The 16,558-nt window shown below is 37.2% G+C and overlaps 1 protein-coding gene across 2 annotated transcripts in view; it reads left to right on the forward strand.

The window, feature by feature from the left end:
* Positions 1 to 16,558, forward strand: part of bicc1b (BicC family RNA binding protein 1b) — a 111,350-nt gene that overhangs the window by 58,752 nt on the left and 36,040 nt on the right. For both annotated transcript variants that reach the window (XM_048169866.1, XM_048169865.1), the window contains exons 4-5: positions 12,680 to 12,759; positions 15,547 to 15,705. In XM_048169866.1, coding sequence (XP_048025823.1) covers positions 12,680 to 12,759; positions 15,547 to 15,705 — 239 coding nt within the window. The remainder of the gene's footprint in view (positions 1 to 12,679; positions 12,760 to 15,546; positions 15,706 to 16,558) is intronic.

The raw sequence follows: 16,558 nt of genomic DNA on the forward strand, positions 1-16,558 counted from the left end.
ATTTAAAAATAAGATTACGGGGGTGTTTGAATCGAGATCACAATCTTTTAACGGATTTTCATGCAGCTTTTATGTTGATTTTGACCAAATTTCAGTGCTAGAGTTAAACAGTGTGAATTACTAACACAAGTTGAAATATGAATAGTGTGTAACATGGAGAAACATACCTCAAAATTATGTAAATCTAGGATGAAAATGACCCTGGTTTAACAGTTTGTGTAAAAAAAAAAAAGTGTGAGAAGCCCATTAGTGATTAGATACATTTTTGCATATTTCCTGGTACGTTTCCTTTTAGAAACAATTATCAGTTCATCTTAAATTAATACTTTAAAAATGCCTTAAACCATTAAACAGTGCTTTGCCGAAGTTCCCTCTGCCCGAACAGTGCCATCTTCTCACATTCAAAGACCCAGAACCTGGCTGACATTTCTGACTCACCCTCACTCCTAGCCATCTTGGCAAATCCAACTCGGAGCGTTGAATAAATCTCAGGCTGCTGTATGGAGAGATTTATAGGAGGACAGGAGAACAGAACTCCCACTGGCCTGCTCTTAAAGGGGGGCAGCAGCTGTAAAAACAGTCCGGAGCGCTCCGTTCTTCCAGTATCACCCTGTCCACTGCTCTGTTGCATCAGACTGGGCCCTCGTCTCCATGGAGAGCTGCTAGGCTGCTGGCGTGCGCTGCCCAGTATGCTCCCACAGTGGACGGAGAGGGGATTTAAAGTTCCTAACTTCAAATGAACATCTTTGGCTTTTTTGTCAGCAGATTTTGGATACAATGGACTTGCCCTCTTGATCCCATGGAAATAAATTTCTTCCCAGAATGACTTTGTTACAGTTTGAGAGCAAATGAGACATTTCCATAACAACAGATGTGATGGACGCTGGAATTTTATGACTCCAACAAGATTTTATAGTTGATGCAAAACAAATTCTATAAAAAGGTTCCATAAATGTATCATTAATTTAGAGTTGCTGCAATAAACTGATAAAATAATGCAGTGAGAAATTAGAGCTCATGCATTAGCATTGTTATTTCTCACGCATGCTACGCAAATTATACAATTAAATGAAATATATTTATATATTTATTATACCCAGAGTTAATATTTATTTTATTACATAATATTGCATGATTACATTTATTTATTTATTTATTTATTTATTTTTGTAACTTAAAACTAAAAAAGCTCATATACATCACATATGTAGATAAAATGACATGAATAGTAATTGACTTTTTTCATTTTATGGATTATATTATATTTTATTATTTTATTATATTATATTATTATTAAAAAACTTGGAAAATTGACATCTTCAAGAGTTAGTTTACCCAAAAATGAAAATTCTGTCATTAATAACTCAACCTCATGTCATTCCGTAAGACTTTTGTTCATCTTCAGAACACAAATTAACGATATTTTTGATAAATTCTGATGGCTCAGTGAGGCCTCCATTGACAGCGAGTTAATTTACACTTTCAAACGCCCAGAAAGCTACTAAAAATATATTTAAAACAGTTCATGTGACTACAGTGGTTTAACCTTAATGTTATGAAGTGACTAGAATACTTTCTGTGTACCAAAAAAAATAAATAATGACTTTATTCAGCAATATCTAGTGATGGGCTTCGTAGCTTTATGAATCTTTTGTTTCAAATCAGTGGTTTGGAGCATGAAACTCATGTGATTTCAGTAAACGAGGCTTTGTTATGTCATAAGCGTTTCAAAATTTCAGTGGTTCATGTGACTTTGGCAGTTTGATACACGCTCCGAACCACTGATTCGAAACAAAAGATTCATAAAGCTACGAAGCTTCATGAAGCAGTGTTTTGAAATCGCCCATCACTAGATATTGTTGAATAAAGTCATTATTTTATTTTTTTTTTTTTGGTGCACAAAAGGTATTCTCGTCGCTTCATAACATTAAGGTTGAACTGTTTTAAATATGTCTTTAGTACCTTTCTGGGCATTTGAAAGAGTAAATTAACTTCAATAGAGGCCTCACTGAGCCATCTGATTTTTTCAAAAAATATCTTAATTTGTGTTCTGAAGATGAACAAAGGTCTTACGGGTGTGGAACATCATGAGGGTGAGTAATTAATGACAGAATTGTCATTTTTGGGTGAACTAACCCTTTCACCCTTGACATCTTCATACTGAAAAGTGAAGCCAAAGCATTTCAAGCACCCCCTGGTGGCTGGCTGCAGTATAGATCTTAAACCCTCTCCATGTAATCGAATGGGATGAGAGAAACTAAAAAAAAAAAAAAATCCACTTCAAATATTTTTTCCCTAAGATAGAAAAATCAACAACTACCATACTGGGATATTTTGCCCAAATTTTTCTACAGTGGAAGGAAGCAGAGTTGTGCTGTACATCTTTTTTATAGTTTATATGTTGTATGCACACCATCCGCACGGACACAAAAATTGGGCTGTACGCCAACAGTTTGCACGGATTGCGCACACAGACCCTCCTGATGATGATAATTACGTCACACAGACTGTGCCCGGACCATCGTGGAACGTGGACAGCCGAAGTATACTTTCGACTTTAAGTGTGCGTGAGATGGAGCAGAACGTGGAAAATGAAGTGTATCCAGGCCTTTATGCACCAGAGAAACAAGCGTGCAGCCATATTTAGAATTTTGTGTTTGAACTTCCGTTTTTGTATTTTTCTATGGCATGGCTGGTGAACTTATTGTATAGTTAACGAAAGTTATCATGAGCATTGAAGCGGATGTCATAACAAATGTCAGTAGACCGGGAAGACTTTAAAGCAAGTGGTTCATTCATAAGATCTTACATTCATGCTGTGGAAATACAGAACACAACGAGTGCAGCACTGAAAATGGGTGGCACTACATAAGGTCTATACTTTGGGCTTAAGTGGGAAAATTATATGAAATTAAATCAAAATTAAATGTTTATAAATTTCATCCGGAATGCAGAATAAAAAAAATTCAAAAGACAACGTGTCTCTTTCATGAGCACTTAACCTCATCATAAAATAAAAAAAACTATGCTTTCACTTCTTTTAATCTCTCCCTATTCTAGCTTATGATACTCTAAGCAATGTCTGAAGCTTGTATTGTGAGCACTTCTTGTGTCTATTCGCCTCTTCACAATGAATCGCTTGTATTCCTCACTTGTAAGTCGCTTTGGATAAAAGCGTCTGCAAAATGTAAATTCTATTTAGGATTGGATTTTTTTCCCTCTTTCGGCGAAGAAAATATTGCAGAAAGTCAAAATTGTTCAATCCTTCCAAAATCATGATTTATTCCTTTAGTCCCCTAAGTAGTGATAATGTATTTCCCACCAATAAATGCCTATGTCTGTTTGAGCTCCCAATGATGCACTTTGTTCAGCGTAGCAGCGTTCTGCTACATAACGAGGCGAGGCGTATACAGCACACGTGTGTTCTCTGTGACTTTTATGGGAACAGAACAGCAATAAACATCCAGAGCCACTCGGGAGGGCTCATCGCTGTTCGGAGGGCCTCAGGAAGGCTTGCGCCTCTCCATTAAGGTCTCAATATAATCATCAAGCCTTCTTTGGTTGCAGCCCTCACACGAGAAGATGTTATCACGTCTCCATTTCTGCCGCTACATCTGACTGTTCATGGTGGTGCAGCAATCCAAAGTATGTAGTAGAAAAACAGAGCAGCTTCCTGCTTTTCCTCCATGCAAATACGCCTGTGTGACCTAAGAGCCATTTAAAGAGCCTAAGAGTCATTTAAATTGGAATGAATTGTTAGCCTCCGTAATTAATTTCTTTTTTTATGTGAACAGTGCTGTGAATTCAGCCAAAGTGCGTGAGTGCATTTTGTTTTTGTTATAGCTGACGAACATCTGTTCGGTCACACACAGCAGTAGAGTCGCATTTTTTTGCGCTGTTTGTTGTGCAAGATGCCGTGACTCCAGATGTGCTAAATCATGTGACTTGTGAAGCGCATGAGAATGCATACTTTTAAGCTAAGAAATGGAGGAGATTTATAGCACCTATATTTTGATGAACCTTTAAAACAAGAACGCAAGGACATTATTTCTCTTGGAATAATTGGTGAACATCTCTGTAAGGACACTTCCCTCCTTAGACCACCTTAAAGTTTAAAGCAACACATAAAGTCTTGAGGGTGCCACCTAGTGGTACAGTAATACTAAAGTCAATTAGTGACAGAGCATTGAGCTCTGTTCAGTGGACACCAAACCTGAAATATATATATATATATATATATATATATATATATATATATATATATATATAATGTTTTGTTTTTTTTGTTTTTTTATCACGGAATGGGTAATTCTATATTACATATAAACATCACAATACTGTTATTTTTGCTGAAAATTCAGAAAAAAAGATTAATCAAGTAATAATCCATATTAAATTACATATACTTCAGTACGTTCTTAAATAGTAGAGCAAAGAGCATTTGAGCTCTACTGTTCGGCAAGGTCACGGGTTTGACTCCCAGGAAATGCATGAATTGATGAAAATGTATAAATGAGTCATTTTGGATTAAGTATCTGCCAAATGCATAAATGTACATTTATTATATCATTTGTAAATTATCACATACTTAAAACTAAATAAACACTGTAAATCCTAACGCTCAAAATAATTAATTGTTTTGAGTAGGACAAACTTAAATTAAACAAATTAGTTCAGTCAAATCAACTTAGTATTTAGCACTTTCTTTTTCTTTCAAGAGCTGATCAAAGAACTGATGTATTTTAAGTGAACTGAACTGTTTCATTGTTTTGAGTTTTATGAACTTAATTCTTTTAATTTAGACGAACTTAAGTTTAACTGAAACTGGGCTGGGATTTCTGTTTCCCAGCATGCTATGCCTATGGCACTCGAAAGGGAGAGTAAATGCTAAAACTAAGTGTTATATAATGTTTTTTGTGCAAGATTAATGTTAAGTGGGAGATTTAGTTGTGATTAATGTTTTGCTATGTTAATTTAGAAGAGTTTCTGTTAATGTGCGTTTTTTGGAGAGTTACCATCATGGTGACAAGTGGTGCATGTGGCTTGGTTTGAGAGCAAGTATGTTAAATGTTTTATATTGCTGTACTCATTCAGCAAGTGCTATACCATGCTTTTATTAACGTGTTAGCAAATTAGCAAATTAGCTTGTTATAGCTAGCTAAGTTTAAACTAATAAAATGTGTACATTGAGGTTACGTGATCATTTTAAGTTAAATGTATAAATTAGTGTACTCAAATATTTCAAGTTAAGAACAATAAAAATATGAGATCAAAATAAACCCTTGCTGTTTTCACTCACAGTGGCAGCAGTGCAACAGTTTGTGGGTTCCTCATGTCCACATGACACAATCCACTCTGGACATTTCCAAGCAGCCCATAAAACGCTGCGGCCTCCAAAACAGCATGCTCCATTTAGCTCCCACCACCCCCTGTGTGGATAAATAACTCTCTGAAAAGACATTGCTCTCTCAAACTCACAATACAACATGCTTTCTATCATGATTTCTATAGCCAGTAGCAGTCAAACAGATTCCTTCCACATGATACAGAATGATGAATCATAAGTAATGAACTGATTTGGTATATTCAGCTTGTTGGTTGTTTGATTTCTCTGCTTTTTCACATTCCCCCGCTGCTTGAAATGACTGATTTAGATTCTCAGAGGAATGAGTTTCAACAGATGTGTTCGCCACAATCAGTGCAGTGTGCCGCTTATCGAAGCCAGCTGTGGATGGAGGTGTGTGTAAGCAGCCTTAGATGGAGCTAAATTTAAACGCTGTAGTCAAAAAGGTGTGAGCATGAGCAAACCAAAAAAACATTCCACAAGGGGTTTTGCTAGTTAGCCTCTGCTGGTGGATACTGTAACTACACAATTATGGTGGCAAGTCTTTCTCTATTGATGAAATGGAATATACTTTATTGTCCCTGATAGAGAAATTTGTAATGGAATCAATAGCCAGCATTTCGACACAATAGACAAATTTAGATAAAAATTAGACACAATATTCATACACATTGTACATATAGACACATAAGAGTAGGTAGATGACGCTAATCCATGTTTAACACTTTAAAAGTAGCCAGACATTAACCCCAATATGAATAATATGAATAATAAATCAACATCACAGTTACACTTGCAACAATTCCATTAAGCACATACACTAAAAAAAAAAGTTGTATGCCTTTTTTTTTAAGATTCATGAATTTTAATTGTATAGTAAAATTTAATCAGATAATTGTAGAGAAATATGTAAGAATAATCCTTAAATATTTTTCATAGTATGAATTAAGAATTTTAACAAGTAAAAAAAAAAACTAGAGCTTAATAAAACATTTTGTATAAATCTTAATGGAATAATGGAATGGACCATTTCTGTTTATGTGATGTGATTCATATTCATAAATAAAAAAAATGAAAATATGTTTAAATTTGTGAATACAAATCACATAAACTAAATTGTCCATTCACTTTTTCCATTAATATTTATACAAAATGTTTTATTAAGCTCGTTTTTTATCTCATTTAAAATGAAAAAATTGTAATTCATAATATGAATAATATGTAAGGATTATTCGGTTCAATTTGGTGGAATTTCACTATACAATTGAAATTTGTTAATCTTAATTTTTGTGAGTGTACTTTGTGCTCAAAATGAGCCAAAAATACCTATTAAATGCCAAATGCCTTAGGGATAAAGATCCATTTCCAAAATCACAAACATAAAATATAATTTTAAAAAGTTGTATAATTATTGTACAGAGAATATATTAACAGTTTGTGAAAGTCAAAATATTAAATATTTATCATAGGTTCTCATATTTATTTTGTTAATGTGTTTCGTGAAGTATAATGTATAATACATAATATAACATATCATATACAGTGGGTACGAAAAGTATTCAGACCCCCTTAAATTTTTCACTCTTTGTTATATTGCAGCCATTTGCTAAAATCATTTAAGTTCATTTTTTTTCCTCATTAATGTACACACAGCACCCCATATTGACAGAAAAACACAGAATTGTTGACATTTTTGCAGATTTATTAAAAAAGAAAAACTGAAATATCACATGGTCCTAAGTATTCAGACCCTTTGCTCAGTATTTAGTAGAAGCACCCTTTTGATCTAATACAGCCATGAGTCTTTTTGGGAAAGATGCAACAAGTTTTTCACACCTGGATTTGGGGATCCTCTGCCATTCCTCCTTGCAGATCCTCTCCAGTTCTGTCAGGTTGGATGGTAAACGTTGGTGGACAGCCATTTTTAGATCTCTCCAGAGATGCTCAATTGGGTTTAAGTCAGGGCTCTGGCTGGGCCATTCAAGAACAGTCACGGAGTTGTTGTGAAGCCACTCCTTCGTTATTTTAGCTGTGTGCTTAGGGTCATTGTCTTGTTGGAAGGTAAACCTTCGGCCCAGTCTGAGGTCCTAAGCACTCTGGAGAAGGTTTTCATCCAGGATATCCCTGTACTTGGCCGCATTCATCTTTCCCTCGATTGCAACCAGTCGTCCTATCCCTGCAGCTGAAAAACACCCCCACAGCATGATGCTGCCACCACCATGCTTCACTGTTGGGACTGTATTGGACAGGTGATGAGCAGTGCCTGGTTTTCTCCACACATACCGCTTAGAATTAAGGCCAAATCTTAATTCAGTTCTATTTTGGTCTCATCAGACCAGAGAATCTTATTTCTCACCATCTTGGCAAACTCCATGCGGGCTTTCATGTGTCTTGCACTGAGGAGAGGCTTCCGTCAGGCCACTCTGCCATTAAGCCCCGACTGGTGGAGGGCTGCAGTGATGGTTGACTTTCTACAACTTTCTCCCATCTCCCGACTGCATCTCTGGAGCTCAGCCACAGTGATCTTTGGGTTCTTCTTTACCTCTCTCACCAAGGCTCTTCTCCCCCGTTAGCTCAGTTTGGCCAGAAAGCCAGCTCTAGGAAGGGTTCTGGTCGTCCCAAACGTCTTCCATTTAAGGATTATGGAGGCCACTGTGCTCTTAGGAAGATTAAGTGCAGCAGAATTTTTTTTGTAACCTTGGCCAGATCTGTGCCTTGCCACAATTCTGTCTCTGAGCTCTTCAGGCAGTTCCTTTGACCTCATGATTCTCATTTGCTCTGACATGCACTGTGAGCTGTAAGGTCTTATATAGACATGTGTGTGGCTTTCCTAATCAAGTCCAATCAGTATAATCAAACACAGCTGGACTCAAATGAAGGTGTAGAACCATCTCAAGGATGATCAGAAGAAAGTGTGGAGCATAGAGCCTGGTGCCGTCGCACAACATAAGGACGGCCCTGATTGTAGCTCTGCTGAACTTTATGTCTTAAAGGGGTCTTAAACTGCTAGAGCATTATGATAGCAATACCAAAGTCTTGGGTTTGATTCCCAGGGAACACACAAACTGATTCAAACGTACAGTATACCTTGAATGCATTATAATTTGCTTTGGATCCGCCAGATGGATTAAATGTAAATTTATTCTACCATGGTAATATGTAGGTTAAAACCAGACAGTTTCGTGACCATCTCTGGAATCCCAAACATGTTGTCATTGCGTTCCCTAATGGCACCCTCCCTCAGATTTAAACAATAAATGCACCAGCAGCATGATGATTTATGGTTTCGAAGCAATTTAATAGGCCATTTTTGCTTTGCATGCACAAATTTGAAAGTTTGGAGCATTTTGGTAGCCAACATTACTTCACTTGGTATGCACTGAACATATTACATTACAGTTTTCACCACTCTTGTAAATCCAACCCTTAAGGGGATGCCACTCAAAACTGGTGAGGTGGACAATATTTGCCAATGTGGAAGCTGAGAGATCCTAATCATCGGTGTAATCCTACATTTGTTAAACCACACTGAACTGGCATGTTTGCATGAGACAAGCCCCTTTGTATGCAATTATATTCTTGTTTTCACCCTAACACCACAGTATAAACTGTAAAACCTCTACTGAGCACTTGAGCTTGACCACAGAAAATGGTCACATTACATGCAATTTTAACTAAGGCAAGTCTTACTGTAGTGGCTAACTCGAAAGGCTCTGTACATTTTCTGATGCATGGAATGTCACTGGAGCCAGGCGGGAGAGATTTCCTCCCACAATGTCCGTCCAGTTGGCCGAATGGATGTTTTGCAGGATTTTGCGGTGGAGAAATTCACTTCTGCGTGGGACAGTGATTTAGCATGGCTTTTTCACTCATTCCCTCTGGCATTGAAAGCTCTCATCACGAGTTTCCTTTAAGCTCCGGAAAAGCAGCTATAGCACGGAAAGCCAGGCGTGTAGTGTTAGACCCGGATGCTTGTGCTTGTCTTCCTCCTTTGCGGAGAGTGAATTATATGGCTTGGTGTGTCTTGTGGGTTGCTTCAGATTCTTAAACTGCCTTGTTACTAAAACATGTATAGGGCTCTATGAAATCCATTTTGTTTGATTCCAAATTCCGTTTTACTTTTTCGGAAGTTCTGTGTTGTTTGTTTTAATTTAGCTGGATTCTTTGTTTTATGATTTAATACAAAATTATTATCAAACACTGTGATATGAATATATAAGACTTTAACAGTTTAATTAATCTTTTAATATGTAATCAAATGACAATGTAACAATTCCTTTTATTTTTGGCAAACAATGGTTTACTGTTTAAATTACAACATGGACAAAATTGTGTGATATTGTGCAATAGTAATATATTTCTGAAATAATTTCTTCAAGTCAAACAGAACTGTGAAAACCTTTGAGTTTGAATCAAATGAAATGGTGAAGTGCTTGTGAAGTGACTCTCAGAGTGTCCATGCGTGCTTGAGTATGTGTAGTAGATGAAACTGTGCCGCTCATTCACACAGACTAGTCCATATTGCAATTTGATTAATTGTACAGTCCTACTTTTGATTTATTCATCCAAATTCCAAGAAGAGTCTGTCTGCATCCTGCAGTACTACAAACCATGCCCCTACGAGAAACGCCGGTAACACTTTAGTATAGGGAACACATATAAACTATTAACTACGACTTTTCCCTTAATAAACTCCTAATTTACTGCTTATAATAGTTTAGGTATTGGGTAGGATTAAGAATGCAGAATAATGCATTAATATGTGCTTAACAAGTACTAATAAATAGCCAATATTCTAGTAATATGCATGTTAATAAGCAACTAGTTACATGACCCTAAAATAAAGTGTTACCGAAATGCCTACTACTACAAGTTACACCTCCCGCAAAAAAAAACAAGCATGGATGTCATTGACTGAAACATTGGCTGAAATACACTACACGACTTAAAGGTGCCATTGAATTGAAAATTGAATTTACCTCGGCATAGTTGAATAACAAGAGTTCAGTACATGGAAATGACATACAGTGAGTCTCAAACTCCATTGTTTCCTCCTTCTTATATAAATCTCATTTGTTTAAAAGACCTCCAAAGAACAGGTGAATCTCAACATAACACCGACTGTTACGTAACAGTCGGGGTGTACGCCCCCAATATTTGCATATGCCAGCCCATGATCGAGGCATTACACAAGGGCAGCCAGTATTAACGTCTGGATGTGCACAGCTGAATCATCAGACTAGGTAAGCAAGCAAGGACAACAGCGAAAAATGGCAGATGGAGCAATAATAACTAACATGATCCATGATTACATGATATTTTTAGTTATATTTGTAAATTGTCTTTCTAAATGTTTCGTTAGCATGTTGCTAATGTACTGTTAAATGTGGTTAAAGTTACCATCGTTTCTTACTGTATTCACAGAGACAAGAGCCGTCGCTATTTTCATTTTTAAACGCTTGCAGTCTGTATAATTCATAAACACAACTTCATTCTTTATAAATCTCTCCAACAGTGTAGCATTAGCCGTTAGCCACAGAGCACCATCAAACTCATTCAGAATCAATGTAAACATCAAAATAAACACTGCACTTACGTGATTAGACATGCTGCATGACGAACACTTTGTAAAGATCCATTTTGAGGGTTATATTAGCTGTGTGAACTTTGTTTATGCAATGATAGAGTCGAGAGCTCGGGAGGGGGCGGGGACCGCGCGATTTAAAGGGGCCACAGCCTGAATCGGCGCATTTCTAATTATGCCTCAAAATAGGCAGTTAAAAAAATTAATTAAAAAAAATCTATGGGGTATTGTGAGCTGCAACTTCACAGACACATTCAGGGGACACCTTAGACTTATATTACATCTTACATCAAAAAACATTCGATGGCACCTTTAAAATCTGAACAGAAAAATCTAGCCAAGTGCATATGGGTGTGGTCTTGGGTTGGTAGATGTGGTCAGTATGGACTTTACAGATTAGAATGGGAGTTATAGGTGAGTGCCGTGGTCAGTTGTTTATCTGTGCTGAGGAGTCAAATATAGAGGCTAATTTGTTATTAGCTTTTGTATTGTATTTGTATTATATTTTATTGCAACATTCGTAAATAGAGGACAGTTTCAGTTTCAGTAGCGGCTTGTTATACACTATAATATGTGTTATAAAATTGACTCAAAATATCAAACATGATTTGATATCATCTGACTGGATGAAATCATAGTCTAAAGCTAAAAAATCAGAGTCTGTGCCCATCATAGATTACACGATTTTCTGTAAAGTCTTTCAACTTAGACTGCCCAAAATCAACTCATCTCATATTGTCAACTCATCTAGAGTCTGAATCTGAGCAAAAGTCGTGTAGTGTATTTCAGCCTAAAATAAACTGCAGGGGGTTTCTTTATATGCCATTCATTGGTATCTTCTTGTCTAAGTGGGCGGCTCTTGGCCAGAATAAGTTGTAAAGTAGACCAGACCTGTTCCTTTGGGACACCAAGCAGAGATATACTGCATGATGGCATGAAGCTGATTAGTTCTGTAGAATTTGGTGGTTTTGCAGCACAATGAGACAGATGTTTCTGCTGCGGAAGTCAATGACAGAATGAGCAAGTACCGGAATTATATAAATGTTGTCTGGATTTATTTATCCATGAAACACTGCATGCATTTTTCTGCCAGCCCCACTTGATCCCAACATTATTCATGTGAGATATGACTTATCATATAATTTATGTGAGTAAATGGCCATATCATTAATGAAGCTTTATGATAAATATAAAAACTAGGTTTTTACATTATCTGAAAATGTAAGCACCATGATACTAGGGTACTTTGAGTGTTTTTTAGAAAAATATAATTCAAAAGATTGGGGTCGGTAATGTTTTTTTGTTCGTAATGTCTCTTACGCTCACCAAGGCTGCATTTATTTGATCAAAAATACACTTTAAAATATAAATAATTAATATATTTTAAAGTGTAATTTATTTTTGTGATGGCAAAACTGAATTTTCAGCATCATTACTCCAGTATTCATCATTTTTAATATGCTAATTTGATGCTCATGAAACATTTCTTATTATTACCAATGTTGAAAACAGTTGTGCTGCTTAATATTTTTGTGGAAACCCATTTTACCATTGGCCAGTTGAAAATAAATAACAGTAATATTACCCCTCTCCTCAACAATCTGAATGACTTGAGGATTTATTCATGTCTGTTGCTTAAAACCTTGAAACAGAGTTAGATGTTTGCTCATTAATATGTACTGATGGAAATGATATATATTGTGTAAATAAACCTTATTACATGGATTACACTATGTATTTTTGTCTTTCAGATCCACACATCAAAGTTAGTGGTAAGAGGGACAATGTGAAGGAAGCCAAGGAGAAGATCATGTCTGTCCTGGACACAAAGGTGAGCGTGTCAGTTCGGATTGGGTGATTCTTATTTTATACAACAACATGGTGCAACACAAAAATGCCTTATTCATTATACCTTTCATACTTAGTTGCTGCAATGCGTTGGGTTTTAGGCAATCTGTGACGTTTGAAGTGATGGACCTTAAAGATTCTGTGAGGAACTAGGTGGAGCTTGATATCAGGAGCTCTTCATATAGCTGTAGAATGAATCATGGCTGAAATCCTATTGGGCGAAAAGACGACAACTGCCATTACTCATAGCCTGATATCATTGGTTGGCTTTAAAGTCACCCTGAAATCAAAACTGTACATTCTTGATTTTTTTATGGAATATTGCAGTATTTATAAATAATTTATCCATGCATATCATTTTTTGTTTTAAAAATTTAAAAATAACTTGCAGCGACTTTTCTTCTCTAAAGACAACTTGTCACTCACATGAGATCGACCAATAGCAAACCGCAACGAGCCAGCAATCTAATCAATTCCCGTTGGGCAAAATCAAGCTCCGCCCTACATTTTGTCTAGTTCAAGGAGCCATTTCACATAACTATACTTCACAATAGGGAAGAAAAGACTATAGCAACTTCCATTTGATGTTGACTTTAAGGCTATTGGCCATCTGTGGCATCTGTGTGAGCTGTACCGAAACATTAGGGATTGTTATAGAATTTGCACAACTGATTCAAGACTACATCCATTCTTTTGGTAATTAGTGCCAGACGTAATGTAGAACATCCACCAGCACCAACTGAAGAGTTTGTTGTAACATCACTGTAGATTTGTGAGGTAATTCTCTCAAATTGATGATGTGAAATGTCTTGATGTAATGGAAATCTGATGTGGATGTAGCTCATAGATATAATTCAGTCTGTCACAACTTTAATGAAGCAAGTCAGAGGGTCGGAATCTGTTTTTCTGAAGTAATTTTGTTCACATGTTCCTTTTAGAAATTATTCTAATATGATGATTTGGTGTTTAAAAAAAAATTTCTTATTATTATTAATGTTGAAAGAAGCTGTGCTGCTTAATATTTTGTGGAAACTGTGATAAATGGGAAAGCTAAAGTATAGATAATGGCATAGAAATGACATACAGTGGGTACGGAAAGTATTCAGACCCCTTAAATTTTTCACTCTTTGTTATATTGCAGCCATTTGCTAAAATCATTTAAGTTCATTTTTTTTCCTCATTAATGTACACACAGCACCCCATATTGACAGAAAAACACAGAATTGTTGACATTTTTGCAGATTTATTAAAAAAGAAAAACTGGAATCCTAAGTATTGGTCCTAAGTATTCAGACCCTTTGCTCAGTATTTAGTAGAAGCACCCTTCTGATCTAATACAGCCATAAGTCTTTTTGGGAAAGATGCAACAAGTTTTTCATACCTGGATTTGGGGATCTTCTGCCATTCCTCCTTGCAGATCCTCTCCAGTTCTGTCAGGTTGGATGGTAAACGTTGGTGGACAGCCATTTTTAGGTCTCTCCAGAGATGCTCAATTGGGTTTAAGTCAGGGCTCTGGCTGGGCCATTCAAGAACAGTCACGGAGTTGTTGTGAAGCCACTCCTTCGTTATTTTAGCTGTGTGCTTAGGGTCATTGTCTTTTTGGAAGGTAAACCTTCGGCCCAGTCTGAGGTCCTAAGCACTCTGGAGAAGGTTTTCGTCCAGGATATCCCTGTACTTGGCCGCATTCATCTTTCCCTCAATTGCAACCAGTCGTCCTGTCCCTGCAGCTGAAAAACACCCCCACAGCATGATGCTGCCACCACCATGCTTCACTGTTGGGACTGTATTGGACAGGTGATGAGCAGTGCCTGGTTTTCTCCACACATACCGCTTAGAATTAAGGCCAAAAAGTTCTATCTTGGTCTCATCAGACCAGAGAATCTTATTTCTCACCATCTTGGCAAACTCCATGCAGGCTTTCATGTGTCTTGCACTGAGGAGAGGCTTCCGTCAGGCCACTCTGCCATTAAGCCCTGACTGGTGGAGGGCTGCAGTGATGGTTGACTTTCTACAACTTTCTCCCATCTCCTGACTGGATCTCTGGAGCTCAGCCACAGTGATCTTTGGGTTCTTCTTTACCTCTCTCCCCAAGGCTCTTCTCCCCCAATAGCTCAGTTTGGCCGGACGGCCAGCTCTCGCAAGGGTTCTGGTCGTCCCAAACGTCTTCCATTTAAGGATTATGGAGGCCACTGTGCTCTTAGGAACCTTAAGTGCAGCAGAAATTTTTTTGTAACCATGGCCAGATCTGTGCCTTGCCACAATTCTGTCTCTGAGCTCTTCAGGCAGTTCTTTTGACCTCATGATTCTCATTTGCTCTGACATGCACTGTGAGCTGTAAGGTCTTATATAGAAAAGTGTGTGGCTTTCCTAATCAAGTCCAATCAGTATAATCAAACACAGCTGGACTCAAATGAAGGTGTAGAACCATCTCAAGGATGATCAGAAGAAATGGACAGCACCTGAGTTAAATATATGAGTGTCACAGCAAAGGGTCTGAATACTTAGGACCATGTGATATTTCAGTTTTTCTTTTTTGATAAATCTGCAAAAATGTCAACAATTCTGTGTTTTTCTGTCAATATGGGGTGCTGTGTGTACATTAATGAGGAAAAAAATGAACTTAAATGATTTTAGCAAATGGCTGCAATATAACAAAGAGTGGAAAATTTAAGGGGGTCTGAATACTTTCCGTACCCACTGTATTTCACCTTTAAATCGAGTGCTGCTGTGGTACCGCAGTTAATCCAGTCTGACTTTGTTGTTTCCTCAGAGCAACCGAGTGACTCTAAAGATGGACGTCTCGCACACAGAGCATTCACATGTCATCGGCAAAGGGGGAAACAATATCAAGAAGGTGATGGAGGACACGGGCTGTCACATCCACTTCCCCGATTCCAACCGCAACAACCAGGCTGAGAAGAGCAACCAGGTGGGATTCTGGCCTACCCGGCTAATGGAAACATGTCCAAATCTCATTTCACCTCAACAGAAAAAAATATATAATCATTTACTGAAATCTGTGCATAAATAAACATGAATAATTTTAGCATTGTGACATTATTTTTATAGCAATTAAGCACAAGTTTTCATTTACATAATGTGGACCGGTATGTACTTGCTGAACAAAAGTGTTAATTTCTGAAGAATTTTTGGAAATATAATAATATTATGTACTACATATTTATTAATTACACTCAATTATCTATCATTTAAAATTCTATTCTTGTTATTTTGGAATGAAAGATGGCCTGGACATGTTCTTGACAGGTTTCTTGAGGTTCACCCAAAGCATGCTCTCAGGTTCTAAAGGCCGGTTTTGATTTCTAAAATGAAATGTATTGCTGAGCTACTGTATCTATGCATATTGACTGCTGCAGGCTTAGGAGGTTCAGCAATAGGGATAAAGACCGAGTTATAATTGGATGCGAGACATGTTTTCAGGCTTGATGAAGTGGGGAATGTGGAAATTGAGCAATGACATGGCACTCCCTCAGTGTGGGCTCATGTGTTGGGTTTAGAGTGGCTGGTACTTGCTGACAGGTGAATGAGAGCCAGTCAGGCTAGAATGAAGAAATCTCACCTCCTAGTGGTGCTCTTATGATAACATTTGGCAGAAGTGTATTTTTCATTCTTAAAGGATAAGTTCACCCAAAAATGAAAATCATTTACTCGCCATCATGTCCTTCCAAACACATGACTTTCTTTTTTTTTCTGTGAAAAACAAATGAAATCAAATAAAAGTAACAGAGAAGTAGCCCATGTGACTTGTGCAGTATATTCCA

Source organism: Megalobrama amblycephala, linkage group LG20 (genome assembly GCF_018812025.1).
Source record: "Megalobrama amblycephala isolate DHTTF-2021 linkage group LG20, ASM1881202v1, whole genome shotgun sequence".
NCBI lineage: Eukaryota > Metazoa > Chordata > Actinopteri > Cypriniformes > Xenocyprididae > Megalobrama > Megalobrama amblycephala.